Raw genomic sequence first — 20,161 nt, 5'->3', positions numbered from 1 at the left:
GGCACAGGTGGGCGCACTGCTGGGCACAGGTGGGTGGAACTTGTGTGCGGCGCTGCTGGGCACCGATCATCAGGGCAGTGATGATCAGTGACCCTGATGATCGGTGCCGATCCCCACTCTGACAACTGCCGGTTTTCGGCAGTACTTTCCTCACGATCTGACAGCGTGAGGAAAGTGCAGCCGAGAACCGGCATTTGCATTTCCCGGCGATTAGCGTGTCATTGGACACGGCTGATCACGTGGTAAAAGGCCGCTGTGATTGGCCTTTTACCACGTCACGTGATCAGCTGTGTCCGTAGGACACAGCGATCACGGAGATCGCGGGGGCGCGCAGGAGAGCGCGTTCTGGGAGGACGTCATATGACGTCCACCCAGAACTGGCCAGCCGCAGTGCAGCCGTCATTCGGCTATCTGCGGTTGGCAATTAGTTAAGCAGCAAGTTGTGTAGTTGCTACAAGTCTGTAACAAAGGGGCAAGTGCCATGACTCTTACTGCAAGCTACACTATTAAATACACTCACTGGCCACTTTATTAGGTACACCTGTTCAGTTGCTTGGTAACACAAATTGCTGATCGGCCAATCACATGGCAGTAACGCAATGCATTTTGGCATCTAGACGTAGTGAAGACAACTTGCTGAAGTTCAAACTGAGAATCAGAAAGGGGGTTTAAGTAACTTTGAACGTGGCATGCTTGTTGATGCTGTCACGACCCGCGGTCACCGCCACCAACAGGCGACAATCGCACAGCCGCGACTAACAGTAATACGTCACGCCCACGGCGTCAGACCCCAGACCTTCTCACCAAACTCGTGACCGAAGGGCCGGCCGATCCAAAACCGCGGTGTGACGCGCGTAACAAGGCCCCACCCAGCTGCACCCTACACAGCGATTGCCCAGCTAATGGACTACAATCGGTGCCTGCAGCCTGGATGCGCTTGTTACTGGGTCAGGTTAGTTACGCAACTAACCCTATACTGCCACCACCACTTTTGTCGGAGACTGGGAAACTCCCGTTACTAAATATACACTATAATGATTGAAATATTGGTCTATATAGCACGGCCCGCGGACCTGCTATACAGAGATATACAAACAGTAGCGTCTCTTCAAAGGCAGGGATTCGTGAATTGCAAGTAAGCGCTTAGAAACAGTTTAACACTTTCAGAAAGAAAGATTTATTACTAAAAGCGTTGGATGCAAAATAAATATGTACAAAGAGATATCACAAAAATATATATATGTATACAAAGACACAGCAAACATAGAATAGCGGGAAAATACAGGATAAGTTACTTGCCTTGCCTGGTTTTAGCAAATTCAAGTTGTGAGCAGAAAGCTTCTTTGATCTCCCCTTGTTACGATGTTGCTGGGAGATTCCTGTGTGTGTGTGTGTCAGAGTTTCTCTAACTCGCTTAAAAGTCTTCAAGGGTCCCTCTCAGGGGAAGGGGGGCTCTGACTACCCATTTTGGGAGTGGTCATTGGGGAACTCTACACTAAATTACTAGCTCAGATCCCGTGATATGAACCATACAGTTGACCTGAGGACTGTGCACTTATTCTGGTTGGTTTGATAATGAGTGGGCTTACATAGTTTTGGGTGATAAAAATGACACCTCATTCAGACTGGATGGCTCCACTTCTCATGTCTTCCTGGTTGTCCCCCACACCATCTGCCAGGAGATAACCTTTGCCTCACAGGAATGCAGGGGGGATGTGAGGAGTGATTTGAGAAATGCCTCAGATAAACAGATAGAACACGAAAACGAGGGTTGAGGGGGAACTCCGCTCCAATTCTGATGAGCAAGTTTGCCACACCTCCCCCTTAAGTGGTTGCCAAGGAGTGAGCTACAAGTTCTCTCCTGACGCAACCGACATCTGTCCAGAGGTTCCTCTTGGGACGTCGTGGTACTGCTGTACGGCGGGAGAACCGAAGTCCGTCTGAACCGGAAGCCGTTCTCCCCAGCAGCACTGCTGGGCCGACCAAGTGAGTGGTCACGGGTGGGTACCAGTCGGCTGTGGACATCCGAATCCCGTGGCAACTGCCAGGGTGCCCACCTGTCCACAAAACACTTGGCTCAGGGGTGTCCTTTGCTAACATATTAATATGTAGCTTCTTATCAAGGTAGAGAAGAAGATTTCCCTCTCCTACCTTCTTCCTCAGGCTTAGGACTACATCTGGCCTGAAGGTAGTAGCGTCCGTGTGCACCGGAACCGGACAGGCGAATTCTGGGCCTTGCCTCCCAGTGGTGTCCACAGGTACCTTCATCCAAGATGGACAGTCCTTGTTACCTGCTAGCATCCAGGACACCGGTTCCTCCAGTTTCCTGTCTGCCAGGTCAGTCACAGGCCCAGCTGATGCATGATCATCGCATCCAGGCGTCTTACCATAGCCAGCTGTACCTGCGACTGACGTAACCTGCTTCTTGGCCTGGGGAGCAGACCAGGCCTCAACTGCCTCGGTCTCCCCATGCCCAGACCTCTGGGGGTCTCTTCTTACTGATGGGTTCCTAAACTGAACCACTGACATGCCCCTCTGACAGTTACCCTTCTGGGCTGTCGGACTGGGCACAGGCGGTTTGTTCCCGCCTAGTGACAGGGGCGCAAGTGGCTCTTCCCAGACAGGGCTGAGCACCGCGAGGCCCCTACAGTGGACAACGGCACCCAGGTCCACTGTGCATTGCGGGCCACTCCTGACCGCAGGAGTGGCTGTCAGTGCCTTCTCAACCCCAACTAGCTTTCCCAAGGATTCAGGCAAGCCACATGGGGTAGTGAAGGCTGGCTCGTCTGGAGCTTGCTGGGTTAGAGATGGTGGCCCAGGCTCCTTGCTCAGGCCCATGATGGCAAAACAGTAGGCACCTTCCGGATGCTCCATTGCCTCATGGCTCCTGGGCATGGGGTAGGCCACAAACCCAGGGCTGGTGTTCAGTTTCCCAAGGCTCTCAGAAAGCCTGGTCATCGTATCCTGCTGGAGGACCACGACCATTAGGACTGCCCAGACTCTAGCTGATCCCTGGATTCCTGACTGTGCCATTCCCTTTGCCTCTGTGGCCCAATCAGCCGGCACCTTCTGAATCCAGACACCATCTATCGGAGGCCTGGACAGCCGCTCCGGACCCCGAGTGCTAGGGAAGGGTGATTGGGTCTGGGCCCGGAGGCCCTCTCTCTGTAACCCAAGCATCAACCTTCCTTCCACTCGTAATCCAGGCCTGCTGCCTCTGACCTCTGTCTGTCTGCCTGTGAACACACCTTGACAAGTGAAATTAACTGACAGGCTTTCAGGCTCCCAGCCCCCACTGACTAGGCCAGTCATTCTAGCCTCCTTGCTCGTTTGTTTACTCTCCTCAGCAGGGGGGCTCACACCTAGCCCTGGAATAAAATTTCCATCTGAATGGCTTTCCAGAGCAGTCTTCCCTGTGGGACTACAAAGCTCATTTAGCTTATCTCTGAAGGTCCTTTGAGACTCACTTTTCAGGGCTGCCTGAAGTGTGAAACTGCAAGTCCCAGCCAGCTTACCTCTGAAGGTCCTTTGGGACTCACTTTTCAGGGCTGCCTGAAGTGGGGAACTACAAGTCCCAGCCAGCTGTGGTGTGCCTTCTTTAGCAGGGCAACTCACAGCTAGCGAGCCTCTGAAGCTCCGTTGGGAATCGCTTTTCAGTGCTGCCTGAGGCGTGGGACTACAAGTCTCAGCCAGCTGCCTAGTCCTATGCAAGGCCAACGGCTGGGCACTTATCAAGGCACAATCTTCTGAGCCTGGGCAAGGGACAGACCTATCCAGACAATCCCCTTGCTCAGCCTCCAGAGACTGTACCTCAGCCCCCAACACTGAAAACGCATCCTTTGTTTCATCACAAATCTCATTGTTAGCATTACCAACATTGCCGTCAACAATACAAACATTATCAATGACATTACCATCAATGCTACTGATATTATCCATGACATTCCTATCAATGCTACTGATATTATCCATGACATTCCTATCAATGCTACTGATATTATTACTGACATTCCAGACTGTATTCCCAATGTTACTAACATTAGTAAGATCACCCTCAGTGTCACCACAACGATCCTCAACAGTCATGTTCATAATATCAGGGACACATGAGTCCAATACCTCCCCAGGCCAGGGGATTTCTTCTGGTTCTCCAGCTAATGGAGACTCCTGCAGCCCCACACCATTCCCAGCCCCCTCCCTCTGTCCATCCACCGGTGGCCCAGACATTACCCCAGTATCTGTCCCCAGTTCCTTGGCTGGTCCAGAGAGTTCCAGAGGGCCCTTCCGGGTCTTCTCGGCAGGAGCGTAATACGAAAGAAGAGTGCCTAGGTCAGCACCCAACAAAACAGGGGTGGGCAGTTTATCCGAGACCCCCACCTCCCTCATCCCCCTCCCCGCACCCCAATCTAGGAATACCTTTGCACAGGGTGTGCGTGAACGGGTCCCCCCAACTCCTGTGAGGGTCAGGAACTTTCCTGGGATGAGGTTCTGTGGCTCAATCAGCTCTGGCCGGATCAAAGTGACGTCTGCCCCGGTGTCCCGGAAACCAGTTGCAGACCGGTTGCCCACAGTAACGGGCTGCAAGTTGGCGGGGTTTACCCGCATCTTCCTGCGAACGAACAGCACAGAAGAAGAGTTGCTGGCCGGCTGGCCAGATGATGTCATCTGCTTCTGCTCAGGACACTGCGTCCTGAGATGTCCGGCTTTCCCACAGGTGAAACATCTGCGGGTGTCAGGCAGGAATGGCTTGGCTCCAAGCGCTGCAGGGTTGGGCGGAGGTGAAGCTTGACTCACCGCAGTAGGAGAGGTTGCTAGGGACGATTTCCCCCCTTTCCAGCTGTTCGGAGGAGCTTTGCGAGGTTTAGGCACTCGCGTGTGGACGAAGGTATCTGCCAGGTCTGCTGCAGCTGTAGTAGATGCTGGCTCCCTCTCCAAGACAAACTGTCTGACGTCTGCTGGACAAATGTGCAGGAGTTGATCTCTGATCATGAGATCCTCCAAAGATTCATAAGAATCAACTTTCAGTCCCTTAGTCCACTGTCGGAATGTGGTGCGTAAGCGACTTGCCACATCCGTGTAAGAGTCCCCAGGTCCTTTCTGCATGGACCTGAACCGCTTGCGGTACACTTCCGGGGTCATCTGGTACTTCCGGATAATGGCATTTTTTAAACGTTCATAGTCATCATCTTGCCCCTCTGGCAATTCAACAAACGCTTCCAGGGCCTTGCCTTGTAGCCCTGGTGTCAGGTACCGAACCCATTGAGCTTGGGGCACATGGTACTGACGGCACGTTTTTTCAAAGGACAGTAAGTACGTGTCAATGTCACTGTCCTTTTCCATTGCGGGAAACTTGGCTGCGCCCACGGAAAGAGTGCCGTCCCTGTGATCTAGGGACCCGAGGTTCTGACCCGGTCGCTGCTGGAGCCTTGCCATCTCCATCTCGTGCCGACGATCAGCTTCCCTCTGCACCGCCTCTCTCTCAGCTTGGCGTTCCGCAGTTTCTCTGTCAGCCCGGCGTTCCGCAGCTTCTCTGTCAGCCGCTGCTTGGCGCTCTGCAGTTTCTCTGTCAGCCGCTGCTTGGCGTTCCATGAACCGCAGGTATGCCTCCAAATCTGTCTCCAGGAGGCGTTTTAGGGCCTCCTGCATCTGAGAAGAGTCTCTGCTGGTTACCGGCACCACGTTGCTAGCGCACTCAGGCGGTGGTGTGACGTTAACCTTTGGTGATCCTCCAGTGTCAGTCTCTGTATGCCCATCCTGTGAGGCTGTCTCTGAACCACTGGCAATGTGGGTAATGGGAACCTCTCCATGTTCAAGTTCCCCCGAGTTCTGATTTGCTCGGATATCATACTCCACTAGATCACTAATCAAATCTTCACGAGTTTTGCGACCGACGTCCAATCCTCGTGAGGCACATTCAACTTTCAAATCAGCTTTGCTCATTTTCTCGTAATCTGCTTCACCAGGCATAATTGCAAGCAAAGATAGAAGAAAAACGTAGGAAAAGAAGGAGCTGTTGCTATGTGTCTCTCTATACACACATATATATAAAATAAAATATGCACCGCTTGTTTTCTAAGGACTGTTTCCACAAAGGTTACAATCCTTCAGTGCAGAGCCAACTTTTAACACTGCACTGAAGCTCTTACTGCAATTATCCCACGTACGCTGCCAACAATATGTCACGACCCGCGGTCACCGCCACCAACAGGCGACAATCGCACAGCCGCGACTAACAGTAATACGTCACGCCCACGGCGTCAGACCCCAGACCTTCTCACCAAACTCGTGACCGAAGGGCCGGCCGATCCAAAACCGCGGTGTGACGCGCGTAACAAGGCCCCACCCAGCTGCACCCTACACAGCGATTGCCCAGCTAATGGACTACAATCGGTGCCTGCAGCCTGGATGCGCTTGTTACTGGGTCAGGTTAGTTACGCAACTAACCCTATACTGCCACCACCACTTTTGTCGGAGACTGGGAAACTCCCGTTACTAAATATACACTATAGTGATTGAAATATTGGTCTATATAGCACGGCCCGCGGACCTGCTATACAGAGATATACAAACAGTAGCGTCTCTTCAAAGGCAGGGATTCGTGAATTGCAAGTAAGCGCTTAGAAACAGTTTAACACTTTCAGAAAGAAAGATTTATTACTAAAAGCGTTGGATGCAAAATAAATATGTACAAAGAGATATCACAAAAATATATATATGTATACAAAGACACAGCAAACATAGAATAGCGGGAAAATACAGGATAAGTTACTTGCCTTGCCTGGTTTTAGCAAATTCAAGTTGTGAGCAGAAAGCTTCTTTGATCTCCCCTTGTTACGATGTTGCTGGGAGATTCCTGTGTGTGTGTGTGTCAGAGTTTCTCTAACTCGCTTAAAAGTCTTCAAGGGTCCCTCTCAGGGGAAGGGGGGCTCTGACTACCCATTTTGGGAGTGGTCATTGGGGAACTCTACACTAAATTACTAGCTCAGATCCCGTGATATGAAGCATACAGTTGACCTGAGGACTGTGCACTTATTCTGGTTGGTTTGATAATGAGTGGGCTTACATAGTTTTGGGTGATAAAAATGACACCTCATTCAGACTGGATGGCTCCACTTCTCATGTCTTCCTGGTTGTCCCCCACACCATCTGCCAGGAGATAACCTTTGCCTCACAGGAATGCAGGGGGGATGTGAGGAGTGATTTGAGAAATGCCTCAGATAAACAGATAGAACACGAAAACGAGGGTTGAGGGGGAACTCCGCTCCAATTCTGATGAGCAAGTTTGCCACAGATGCCAGACGGGCTGGCCTGAATATTTATATATATCAGATGATCTGCTGGGATTTTCACGCACAACTATTTCTAGGATTTACAGAGAATGGTCAGAAAATATCCAGTCAGCGGCAGTTGTGTGGACGAAAATGACTTGGGCAGACTGGTTCAAGATGATAGAAAGGCAACAGTTACTCATTCCTCAGAGATTTTGGTCCATATTGACATATTTCCAACATCTTGTTGAATCTACGCCATGAAGAATTAATGCAATTGTGAAGGCAAAAAGGGGTCCAACCCGGTACTAGCAAGGTGTACCCAATAAAGTGGCTGGTGAGCGTATACCGGATAGTTATATCAATGGATGTTGACACCCTCTTCAGATCTATTAACTTTACAAATCTCTTAGGGTAGGAACTGTAAATTAAAAGAAAACACAAGGGGGCACCTCAGAGTGCAGTATTCAGAAGTAATTTAATAATCCATACATAAAACACTCACATGTGTGAAGAAAGTAAAAAGCCTGGAATTAGACAAGGACCATAGCCACTCTGTTGGCAACTGTATAAATGGTATGATGACAAAGGAGCTGATTGGTGCTCCAAATCACATTACCAAGGCTATAGCTCCATCCCGACACCACTTTTGGTTTTCTGTGTTCTACGGCAGGTTTCCTGACGTCACTTACGGTTCCGCGATCCTCTCCGTCCCTGGGAGCCGATGACTCCGTACAATGCCGATATCCACCCTGGTTTAGGTGCCATCGGACCCTGGCCACTGACCCCATCTTACCATCTATAAAGTGACCAACAGAGTGGCTATGGACCTTATTTAATTCCAGGCTTTTTACTTTCTTCACACATGTGAGTGTTTTATGTATGGATTAATAACCACTTGCCTACAGGGCACTTATACCCCCTTCCTGCCCAGGCCAATTTCCAGCTTTCAGCGCTGTCCCACTTTGAATGACAATTGCGCGGTCATGCAACACTGTACCCATATGAAATTTTTATCTTTTTTTTTGTGACAGATAGAGCTTTATTTTGGTGGTATTTAATCACCTCTGGGTTTTTTCTTTAACAAACCAAAAACCACAGAAAATTTTGGAAAAAAAAAAGTTTTTTCTTAGTTTTTGTTATAAAATTTTGTAAATAAGTGATTTTTCTCCTTCACTGATGTGTGCTAATGAGGCTGCAGTGATGGGCACTGGTAGGTTGCATTGATGGACACTGATGAGGAGGCACTGGTAGGTGGCACTGAAAGGCAGCACTCATATATGGCACTGATAGGCGGCACTAATACACACTGACAGGCGACACTGACTGGCACTGAAAGCCACTGATATGTGGCATTGGTAGGCACTGGTAGGCACTGAAATGTGGCACTGATGGGCACTGGCAGGTGGCATGGATGGGCACTGATACATGGCACTGATCATCAGTGCTCTGATGATCAGTGTAGATGTCCCCTCCGAGGAATGCCGATTACCGGCTCTCCTCTCGAGTTGTCAGCGTGACAGCTCGTGAGGAGAGAAATGCCGAACCGGCATTTCCCTGTTTACATGTGATCAGCTGTGATTGGACACAGCTGATTACATGACCGAGCCGACATCTTCGGCTCTTTCCGTGGATCAGTAATAGCTGCGTGCTCCCAGAGCCATGCATGTACGGTGAGAATGGGAGGACGTCATATGACGTCCTCCCAGAACGAGAGAACCGCTGCCTTGCGTCTGTCATTTTACTATAGGGCGGGCGGGAGGGAGGCGGTTAAATTACTTCTTAATACTGCACTTCGAGGGACCCCCTTGTGTTTTCTTTTATTTCTGCAGGGATATATTCCAGTCTCTTGGTGGAGCTGCCTTTAGATGCTTTTAATGGACTTTTAAGTTATTCATGAATTTTATATGGACTAATCCCGTTTTATTGTCTGCCGGTTATACTCCATGTGTTTTACTTTAGGTTAGCATCATATGCTTATTGTAAATAGGAACTGTAAATTTCCTACAGGAATCATGCAGGTTTTTACTTTGTCTTCCATAGATAATCGGGTAAAACTGATAACTGGAGAGGTTTTTTTCCTAAAGACCAGGGGCTATATTTGTACAGCATGTAGTTCTTACCTGGACCATATAAATGACCCGCGTGACTGTTTCTCCGTTGCTACTATCAGGCTGCAGTATCCATGCACTAGGCAGGATCTCTCCCCTTACAACATCGTTAGTAGGACGCGGCATAGATTCGTTATGCACTGACTGGAAGCACAAGCTGCAACATTTCTCCTGTGTAATACAAACACATTCTTTGAGAACAGCTATTAACGTGTGTAGTTTGCTTCTTTTTACTTACACCAGTAAAATGCCTGAACTAATTAAAGAACTATCATGTTTTTACATTGTTCTGCCCATGGTGTCTCCTGAGTTTAGGTAATGAAGTCGCCCTGCCCCCTCCCCTTCCCCTGCAGCCAGTCCAAATACAGCTAGGAAGAAATTGTCGCAACTTGTCTCTTGCTGGGAGTGTTTTTTCAAGACGAGTGGAAGACTGTAAGGGTTGGGGGGTTCCAGCTTCCTATCTCTCAGCATTTCTCTTGCCGCACCTTGTCCTAGGAAGGTGCACTAAGCCAAGACAGGCTTCCATTATGATGAGTCTCCTTCCAAGCTGCTGTCTGCTCTGCCAATGGGGGCAGGTCCAACCTCATATCCACTGGCTTCCGATTGCCCAACGCATAAAATTCAAAATATTAACATTGATGTACAAAGCTGTTCATAACACTGCCCCAAACTACATCATCGACCTGATATCCATCTACCACCCAAAACGCGCACTCTGCTCCTCACAAAACCACCTACTCTCCAGTTCTCTTGTCTCCTCCTCCCATGCCCGTCTCCAGGGCTTCCCCCATCCTCTGGAACTCACTACCCCAATCCATCAGACTGTCACCTACCCTCCTCCCCTTTAGGCGCACCCTGAAAACCCACCTCTTTAGAGAAGCCTACCCCGCCCTCACCTAATTGCTGACCTCCTCCGCTCTTCCCACCACTCCATACCCCATTGCTATTTCCTCCTGTACCATAATCCCCTCCCTCCTAGATTGTAAGCTCCAAAGAGCAGGGCCCTCGAACTCCTCGTGTATTGTTACTGTACTGTCTCGTGTACTGTCTCCCATTATAATGTACAGCGCTGAGCAAACTGTTGGCGCTATATAAATACTGTATAATAATAACTTGATTTGGGAAGCACATAGCTACACGGGACAAAGTATTACATGTACTTTGTTACAAGGGCAAAGAAGTGTAAAAGACGTGTAACGAGAGTTCTTCTTTAACCCCTTTATGCCGGCTGCACATAAATGTGCGGCCTCCTGGCATCTGGGTCTAGACGCCGAGCGGCCGCACATTTGCGTTCATGTAACAAAAAACATGTGCTGAGAGCGCGCGCCCTGCGCGCTCCCAGCACCCATGTGTGGTACTCACGGACAGGTCCCGGTCCGCTCTTTCGATCAGGACCTTTTCCGATCATGTGATCGCCGTGACGACGCGTCACGGTGGTCACATGATCCCTAAACCACGCCCCGCCTCCCAGCGTCTGAAACTCTTAAAGGGCTGGGAGGTGCCGGCGGGAAGGGGGTTAAAGCGGCCATAGATGGACTAAATCTAAGGCCGAGATTCGATCCATTTCTGGGCAGGCTGACTGGGTACAACCAGCATGTCAGATTTTTACAATGCGATTACTGCCAAAGACTATAGCCACTAGCAGTAATAATTGTGTTCTCGCAGCTGGGATGGGGGAATCGAGTGATTTACTTTCCTGCAACCCATGGATGCACAATAGAAAATCACAATCTATGTCCTGCCTACAGTACAATTACCTTTACACACGGATTAGGAAACCCCAATCCATCTTATCCATGCATCTAATTGGGTACCTTTATGTGTTCCACCAGCACTGCCCCAGGCGTGGTCAGTGATCATAGAAAAAGGTCAGCACCATCTCAATTTAATTAGCCCTTTAATGCCATCTGTTTAATATCTACGTAAACAACATAAAGATGCTGCATTTACCAGAGCTACCCAGCTTAATATGTGCAAGCGATGCAACCAATTAGGAGTATTGTTACAGGAACTGTGAAAGGCATGGCAACCACACCTAAAACTTCCAATTAAACGTATTAAATAAAAATGAGATGCCTGCTGGAGTGGAGCGAAATATCACCTGTGACAAACCTCTATAGCTGGCCAATGATGGGTAGAGTTTCGAAGGAAAAATCTTGGGAAAGGAAGATAAGAAAGTTTGTTGGTTTTTCTAATAATTAGTTGGTCAAATCATTGTTCGTTTTTGACCACAGTGACAATAAAAAAATGGAAGTAACAGATTACAAAATTTGTCTAGAATTAACGTATACATTTCTAACAGGGTATGTGGTTTTAGTTCAAGTCTTTATAGCACTTACCTCTTCAGATTCCACAGTGATGCAACAGAAATCCCTGGGTTGTTTTAGGTAACAAAGTGACATATCCATCACCACATGGACTACAGAAAAAAAAAAATGATCAATGAGACATCAAATTTCATATGTTTGCAGCACAGTCTAGTTTTTAAATGATCAGGTCAGTTCATATTATAACTTGATATACAAGCTTTTTTATGTTTCTCCCACAACATGTTTACTTTAACTTGTATTTTTAAGATCACAGTGACATTTAGGCTTATTGTAAAACAAATACTACATTCATTTGCATCACAGAAGTTACTACAGTGCCTTGAAAAAGTATTATATTCAGCACATTTTGTTATGTTACAACCAAAAACGTAAATGTATTATATTTGGATTTTATGTGATAGACCAACACAAAGTGGCACATAATTGGGAAGTGGAAGGAAAATGATAAATGTTTTTCAAAAATTTTACAAATAAATATCTGAAAAGTGTGGCGCACATTTGTATTCATCCCGCTTTACTCGGATACCCGCTAGCTAAAATCTAATTGCCTTCAGAGAAGTCACCTAATTAGTAAATAGAATTTAATCTCAGTATAAATACAGCTGTTCTGTGAAGCCCTCAAAGGTTTGTTAGTGAACAAACAGCATCATGAAGGCCAACGAACACACCAGACTGGTCAGGGATAAAGTTGTGGAGATGTTTAACCACTTCCATATAGGGCACTTTTACCCCCTTCCTGCCCAGGCCAATTTTCAGGTTTCAGCACTCTCCCACTTTGAATGACAATTGCGCGGTCATAGAACATTGTACCCAAACTAAAATTTTATCATTTTCTTCACAAAACTAGAGCTTTCTTTTGGTGGTATTTAATCACCACTGGGGTTTTTATTTTTTTGCTAAATTAACAAAATAAGACCAAAATTTTTGAAAAAAAAAATGTTTTTCTTTGCGTTATAAAAGTTTGCAAATAAATAATTGTTCATAAATTTAGGCCAAGATGTATTCTGCTACATGTCTTTGGTGAAAATAACCCAAATTAGGATGTATTATTTAGTCTGTAGGAAAGTTATAGAGTTCACAAACTATGGGATAGATCTGAATATTGATCAATCCTGAAGTACTGACGGCCAATCTAATTTCTTGAGGTCCAAGAATGTCAGAACAGTACAGATATCCCCCAAATGACCCCTTTTTGCAAAGTAGACAGTCCAACGTATTTCATAACAGGCATGGCGAGTTTTCTGAAGTTGTAATTTTTTTGTCATAATTTTTCGGAAATGAATAAAAAAAATGATTTTCACTATTTTTTTTTTTTTTTACATACTGTCACCAGTGCAGTACAGTGTCATCATATAACTGGCATGGTGGTGATCAGGGACACTGACTGGTGACAGTACGGGGAAAAAATTTATATTTTTAAAAAAATTTTTATTCCATTTTTTTTTTTGAAGATATTTTTTTTTTTTCATATTTCACTATGACCAAAGTAGTATAATGTTACCATGGTAACCATGTACTACTTTGGGGAAGTGATCTATATTTTTTTTTTTTACACAATTTGCTTATAGCAAATAATTACTTTGCTAAAGCATTTTCCTGAATGAAATAGATTCATTCAGGATTTTTTTTTTCCCTAACTGTGATTTCGCCACAGCTAATCACACGACACAGCTGTGATTGGCCCAGCTTGTGCATCTGATTGCTGTGACCATTCACAGCTAGCCACACTTGTATACAACGGATGGCATGATAGGAAGCCATCCATTGTGTACAACTGTCATGTGACCTGCTGTGATTGGTCACAGCAGATCACATGGTACTGGCAACAGGGCGGGTACACAGATCTGTCCGAGGTACACGGCCAGTGACAGATTGCGCGGCTCTGCTGGCATGCAAACTGCGCATACCTGAAAGGACACTATATGGCGTCCACCCGGAGGGACGAGGGTTTTTGCCGGCCGCCATTCAGCCATAGGCCGGGTGGGAACCAGTTAAAGCAGGGTTAGATTATTAAAAAAAATATCCCAAGGTTTGAACATCTCACAGAGCACTGTTCAATCCATCAACCAAAAACGGAAAGAGTATGGCACAACTACAAACCTACCGGAAATGTCTAAATACCCGAGGGGGGTGGAGCCCGAACATGGCGGCACAGGAGAGCGGGGAATAGGAACTCTCCGATAGCCTCCCCCACCTACCCTCCCTAAAGTGTCCCTAGGGCCTAACTAGCTGTGTTGGAGGGCTGCTGGAGACCAACCTGGAGAAGGGGGAGATCCCGGCGGTGGTGCGGCGGTCGGTCGGGGAGCGGAGAGTCGAGCCTGCCATGCTCCTGAGGTCTGTCTGCGGTGATCCCAGAGAGAGCGTGGGGTTGCCAGGTGACAAGGAGGAGTGGCGTTACCACGTGGGCTGCCGCGGTGGACAGCTGGGAAAGGAAGAAACCGGCTGGCGTCCTAGGAGGCAGGGGAAGCGCCGACAGTCACTGCAGTGCTGTCTCCAGGGATATCTCGGGGTATAAGCAGAGGAGGAAAAAGGGAATTCCCTGGAAGAGGAGGAAAAGGAATTCCCTGGAAGAGGAGGACACGGCTGCAGGAGAAAGGGCAACCCAGAACTGCAACTCGGAAGCTGCTCCATAGAGGAGGGTGAGTGAGAGCTGCTGGTCCCCCAAGTGATAGCTTTTCAGACTGTGTTACAGATTATCTGATATCCAGCATAAGAAATAAGAAGGGAATTCCCAGAGAGGATCTGAAGGATTGGATGAAAGAAGTGACAAGTTTAAGTATATACCCCAGAGTCTTAAAAAGCTTTAAAAATCCTATATGTGACATGAAAGGAAAAAATAGTAAAGGAAGTATGTCCAAGAACTCCCAAACTGGAACAATAAAAAAATACACGTCGCAGGGGAAATTAACTCCAGTGAAATCCCAGGAAATAAGTGATAGGAGTGAACTGGAAATAAGCTTAGATAATAGCTTAAGATCTTCCCTGGGATCAGTTAACAATAGCCAACAAACACTGGAAAGTATGGAGATGGGCGAAACTGAAAAAGAACTGCAAATACCAAATAAAAAGGAAACGGCGGAGATGTTTAAAAACTTAGAAAAATCCATAAAGCAAGAGATGGGGATAATTCGGAAAGAAATGGGACAGTTGTTAACTAGAGTGGAAGAAACGGAGGAAACAGTTAAATACCACACCCAAATTATCCCAAAATTAGAAAAACTGATAATAGATACTCGGAAGGAACAGAAAAGACTGCTTTATATGATGGAGGATCAAGAAAATAGGGATAGGAGAAATAATATTAGAATAAGAGGAGTCCCAGAGCTGCTACAGGGGGAAGACTTAAAGGAGACCACAGGAAAAATTTTGAACTCCATAATGGATAGATCTGGTGCGGAGATGTTTAAATTGGATGGAGTGTACAGGATAGGAAAGTTCCAACAAGAAAAAGGCCCCGAAAAATCAAGAGATATAATCGTCCAATTCCATAATTATAGAGATAAAGATGAGATATGGAAGAAGATTAAAGGAAGAACAAATATCAAATATGGAGGGAAAAATATTCAAATCTTTGCAGACATAGCAGCTGAGACACTGAGAAGAAAGAGATCATTGAAACCATTATTGGAATTATTGAAGAAACAGAATGTGCAATATAGATGGGGTCGTTCAGCATGTTTAATCGGTTGGAGAGATGGAGTCACAGCATTTTTGAGATCCCCTGAAGATATGAAAGATATCTGTAACAAATTTGAACTGCAGAGAATAGAGATCCCGGCATGGGAAGAGGAGGAGGGAGAGTCATATATGTTGGGAAAAGAGGAATGGCAGCTAGTTAGAAGAGAAAATAGAGAGCATATAGATAGAGGGACACCGGGGAGGAGGGGGGGAAGGCGAGCGGTACATGGACGGAGCCGAGCCCCCAGGTTGGAATCAAAAGTGGGATTCTTTCCACAAATGATTCATAGGCAAACAAAAAGCCTAACGGGAGAGGGGGCAGGGGTGAGGGGTATCTATGGAGGGGTGGGATGCTCAAAAGATGAACAGGAAATTGGAAAACCTAAACAAGGGAGAGGAGGGAGGGGAAGTGGGGGGGGGTGGAGGGGAGGGAGAGAATTGGGGTGGGACTGGGGAGAGAGAGTTTTAAAACTGACATCTTGTATGAAAGAAGAGGTATAGGGAAGGGGAAGAAGAAAGGGAATGGTAAAATAGGAAGAAGGCAAATAAAATATGGAGGAAATACGGTTTGTAACCCATAATGTAAATGGATTAAATTGCCCAGGTAAAAGATTTAGACTATATAGAGAATTACAACATAGAGAGGCCTCAGTTGTCTTTTTGCAGGAAACACATCTAGAGTTAAAAAAAAATATTAAGCTAAACACCCGACATGGTATTATGCAGATTCCCCAGTTAAGAGAGCGAAGGGTGTAGCTATAGGATTTGCAAAAAACATTAGGTTTGAATTGGAAGATAGAAAGACGGACCCGGAGGGGAGGTTTTTGTTCTTGAAAGGTAAACTACAGGACATAGAATGTACGCTTGCAAACATATATTGCCCTAATAGGAAGCCGGAGATGTTTTTGAAAGGGGTTATGAGAAGACTGATGGACTTTGGAAAGGGATATTTAATAGTGGCGGGAGACTTTAACATATGTATGGATCCACAGATAGATACAACATCTGTAGTACAGAGAGGGGGAAATGGGTCCATGGGATTATTGAAAAAGGTGATGAAAGAGTGCCAATTAGTGGATAGCTGGAGAATTGTCAACATGAGAGATAGAGATTACACTTTTTTCTCTAGTGTACATAGGACATACTCTAGATTGGACTATATTTTGATGGACCATCAAATTGTTGAGGATTTGGTTAGAGTAAAAATAGAAGCAATAACTTTTTCGGATCATGCACCTGTAGTAATGAAATTAAGATGGGGAGGGAAGTTGTCAGGAGGCCTATCATGGAGGTTGAATGAGACACTCCTCATGGACCCAAATACCGACCGGAAGATCAGGGAGGAGATAGAGAGTGTTGGATTTTTAGACACATATAATACTGCTTCTAGTGTCTTGAGGCGATTATGAATGAAAGAGCCATTGAAATAAAAAAATGAAGTGTGATTTTATTCTATCACACAATGGTGTCAAATAAACAATGTAAAGCGTATTATGAACAGTTCCATGTAGATAAAACTACTGTAAAAATGACAAGCGAAAGTTCAAAGAAAAAGTCACCATTATCTGTCATGGCTGTCCTGTCCTTGCCATGCTGTCCTTCTCAATGACTTTGTAAAGAAGGAGAAGCCGGATGTGACTAAATTGTAGCTGGAAGTGATCTCAGTATGCACCTGTTGCAGCTTCTCAGACGTGTGTATGCAAGAGTCATGTTGCTTGTGTGTGTGAGCGAGATTGTGTGCCCCCCGAGTGTCTGTGTCTCATGCACTTTTAAGAGGCAAATGTACGTCATAGTTAGTGATCTGAATACCTTCTATGGAAAGTATTACTGCTTAGCAAAGCCATTTCATATAAGGTAAAGATGCTAAACATATGATGTTCGATGGACAGGAACATATGTATGCTGATGTACCAATATTATAAGCTAATGACGTAAATGTATCAATGTTAATGACGTATACTAAATATACACAGAAAATACGTAATGTAATAGTAAGTCACTTCTAATAACCTTGACATAACTACCAAATACTTCTATGCCTAAATATCTCTAAATATAGTCTACTCAACTTTCAACTGGTATATACTATTTCAGCTAAACTTGTATATCTTTTGGTCTCAGCTATAATTGAAGAATAGTAAATACTACCATTTGTCAAAGACCACTTACACATATTAATATTAATTATGACTAATCATAAAAACCAAATATTTTGCAAGCTTGCCATCAATATAAGTGCCGAATCATAATTTAGATTTAACATGTCCCCCTTATTATGATTAGTTCAAAATTAATGCTTAATCAATGCACACTTCATTCATGTCCCATACATACTGTCTTATACCAAATGATCGTACATATTCTTCATAACTGGACCAATCAAAAAATAACTTTCCTTCAAAACTCTATTCCTAAAAATTCTTAATCATAATGTTAATTGATATATGATAATAGTAATAATAATAATAATAAAAATAATTAAATGATGTAATAATAATTAATGTATTATATTTCCATATTTGTATAATATTTTAACTCTCCGGAAATATACTTTCCATTCTAAAATGTGTCATAAGTTTATATTGCTCCTATAAGAGTAATATGTTTCTTAAATCTTGTAACAAAAGATATTCTAATAACTGGAATAACTCTATGAAGTTTTAACCAAAAAATATTCCGTATATGAATATGTAAAAAATAAAAAATAATAATAATAATAACATCCCAATATGGATGTAAGTATCGGAATAAAAGGATCATTACAATGTATATGTGACCTATAACAATATTTTCAATAATAAATTGTTTTATCACTAATAAATAGATTTCCTCTTGATGAATCTTTTCTTCATGCAATGTCTATAAAATATCTTCGTTAAGTTCTGTAAAGTAGAAACATCTTTGTTGAACGCAATAAATCAGTCACAAGTGTGAAGTATTAAGCTCTTGTTCAATCTTCTTCCATATGAAGAACTCTTCTTTAACGTTCAAATTCCTTCACGTTGGCTTGTAGGAGATTGTTACGCTTCATGTTTGATTTTAGATGTCATTTCTGTAAAGAAATGCAGTATCATTACTTTGGCACAAACATTGCATTAGTCTTGCACCTTTTTCAACAAATATGAAATATTATGAAACAATCAGTGTATGAGTTTGAAACACATACTGTGAAGTAACATTACTTCCTAAATTATTTTTACAGAAAACCTCTATATATCAATCAAAATACTGTCCTAATCCTGTCTGAAATTACCTAAACTAGAATACAAAAGTAGTGTGTTATTTAGGTATGACAGGACGCAATCTTTCATCATAGGTCATGACCGCAAAACCCTGTTTTATTAAACAAAGAAAGGTTTTGTATCACCCCAGAGATGACAAAGGTTTATGCCTTTGTTCTCATCCCTATAATATTAGAAATACGCGTAACTGTTTTCTGTGCTGATGTCATTATTCTGGTGTCAGAGTGTGCTTCAGTAATACATGTTTTGCTGTGAATGTGAGGTAGAGACTTGTCTGATACAGCTGTACCTATCACAATGTGTTTGGCTAACAGTGCTCTTATCCACTGAGGATATCTTTCACGGCATTCTCTGAATGTATCTTCCTCAAGAATTCTTCTTACTGAACTGTCAGGAGACTGTAATATGATACTATGTGACTTTACTGTGCTTTGTGAAACTTTGATTGCATAAAAGAAACTCAACAGTTGTTGTGCCTCTGATGTAAAAGTTCTTTCCAATAGTGATAAACTTCTGGAGAAGTAACTAATTAGTCTCTCATTACCTTCTTTTAATTGAGACAAAGTTACTGAAATTGCATTATCAGATACATGAGTTTTCACAACAAAAGGAGCATTGGAACAAACCTCAATTGTACTTAATGCTGGCGCGTTCTGCAAATCCTTTTTCAACACTTTTAAAGCATTATTCTCATTTGGACCCCATTGGTCAACTAAGTTATTTTTACTCTTCAAAAGATGATATAATGGCTTAACTTTCTCTGCGAAACCATGTATAAACTCTTTGCAATGATTTATGTTTTTCAAAAATTGTTGCAATGCTTTATGTGTTGTAGGAACTGGAATGGCAGTGATAGCTCTGACTGTTTCCTGCAATAATTGTCTCTTTCCTTGACTGATCTGCATGTGAAAGCATTTCACCTGACTTTTCATCAGCTGAACTCTTTCCGGGTTTAATTTAAGGCCTGCATCCTGTAACAACATAAATAGCTCAGACAAAAGAGTAATATTTTCGTTAACATTCTGCGTACTTAGCATAATTGTATTTACATGCTGAAAAATGCATTCTGGCCTTGAAAATTGTGATAGAATTTTTTCTATGGACTCATGGACTATACCATCACTGATGTCTAAACCAGCTACTAATCGAGTGAATGCATAGGTCTCTTTCTGAAACTTCAAAGCTAACTTGTATTGACAACTTTTAGCTATGGGGATCGAAAAATGACTGTTATCGATTTCCAAAACAGAAAACACTTTGGATTCGGCCTTTAAATGTAACTTGATATTAGAATGATCAGGAACAACTGCTTTGTTATTTGTAATATGTTTATTCAGTGTCCTGAAATCAACTGACAAAGAATATGAATTGTCAGCATTTTTGATAGGCCAAATACAGTTATTTACTACTGATTGTGTTTTCTTTAAAATGCCAAGTTGTACAAACTCTTGAATAATGGCAGAAAGTGGTCCTATTGATTCTCGTGGTAATTCATATTGATTAAGGGGTATGGGGTCTTTTCCCTCAATATT

At 44.2% G+C, this 20,161-nt stretch overlaps 1 protein-coding gene across 3 annotated transcripts in view; it reads right to left on the bottom strand.

Annotated features, from left to right (window-relative positions):
* The window catches only part of STARD9 (StAR related lipid transfer domain containing 9), a 252,204-nt gene that overhangs the window by 4,873 nt on the left and 227,170 nt on the right, over positions 1-20,161 (bottom strand). The window contains exons 31-33 of one of the 3 annotated variants that reach the window (XM_089686878.1): positions 11,719-11,798; positions 11,481-11,534; positions 9,392-9,550 (exon numbers count right to left, since the gene is read on the bottom strand). In XM_089686878.1, the coding sequence (XP_089543004.1) occupies positions 9,392-9,550; positions 11,481-11,534; positions 11,719-11,798 (293 nt within the window). Of the gene's footprint in view, positions 1-9,391; positions 9,551-11,480; positions 11,535-11,718; positions 11,799-16,814; positions 18,440-20,161 lie in introns of those variants that run through there. The other 2 variants (XM_089686879.1, XM_089686880.1) reach the window with 2 other exon arrangements.

This window comes from Staurois parvus, unplaced genomic scaffold, assembly GCF_062004578.1.
Source record: "Staurois parvus isolate SC_StPar_1 unplaced genomic scaffold, SC_StPar_1.0 ptg000414l, whole genome shotgun sequence".
Classification (NCBI taxonomy): domain Eukaryota; kingdom Metazoa; phylum Chordata; class Amphibia; order Anura; family Ranidae; genus Staurois; species Staurois parvus.
This window is presented reverse-complemented; position numbering and strand designations above follow the sequence as displayed.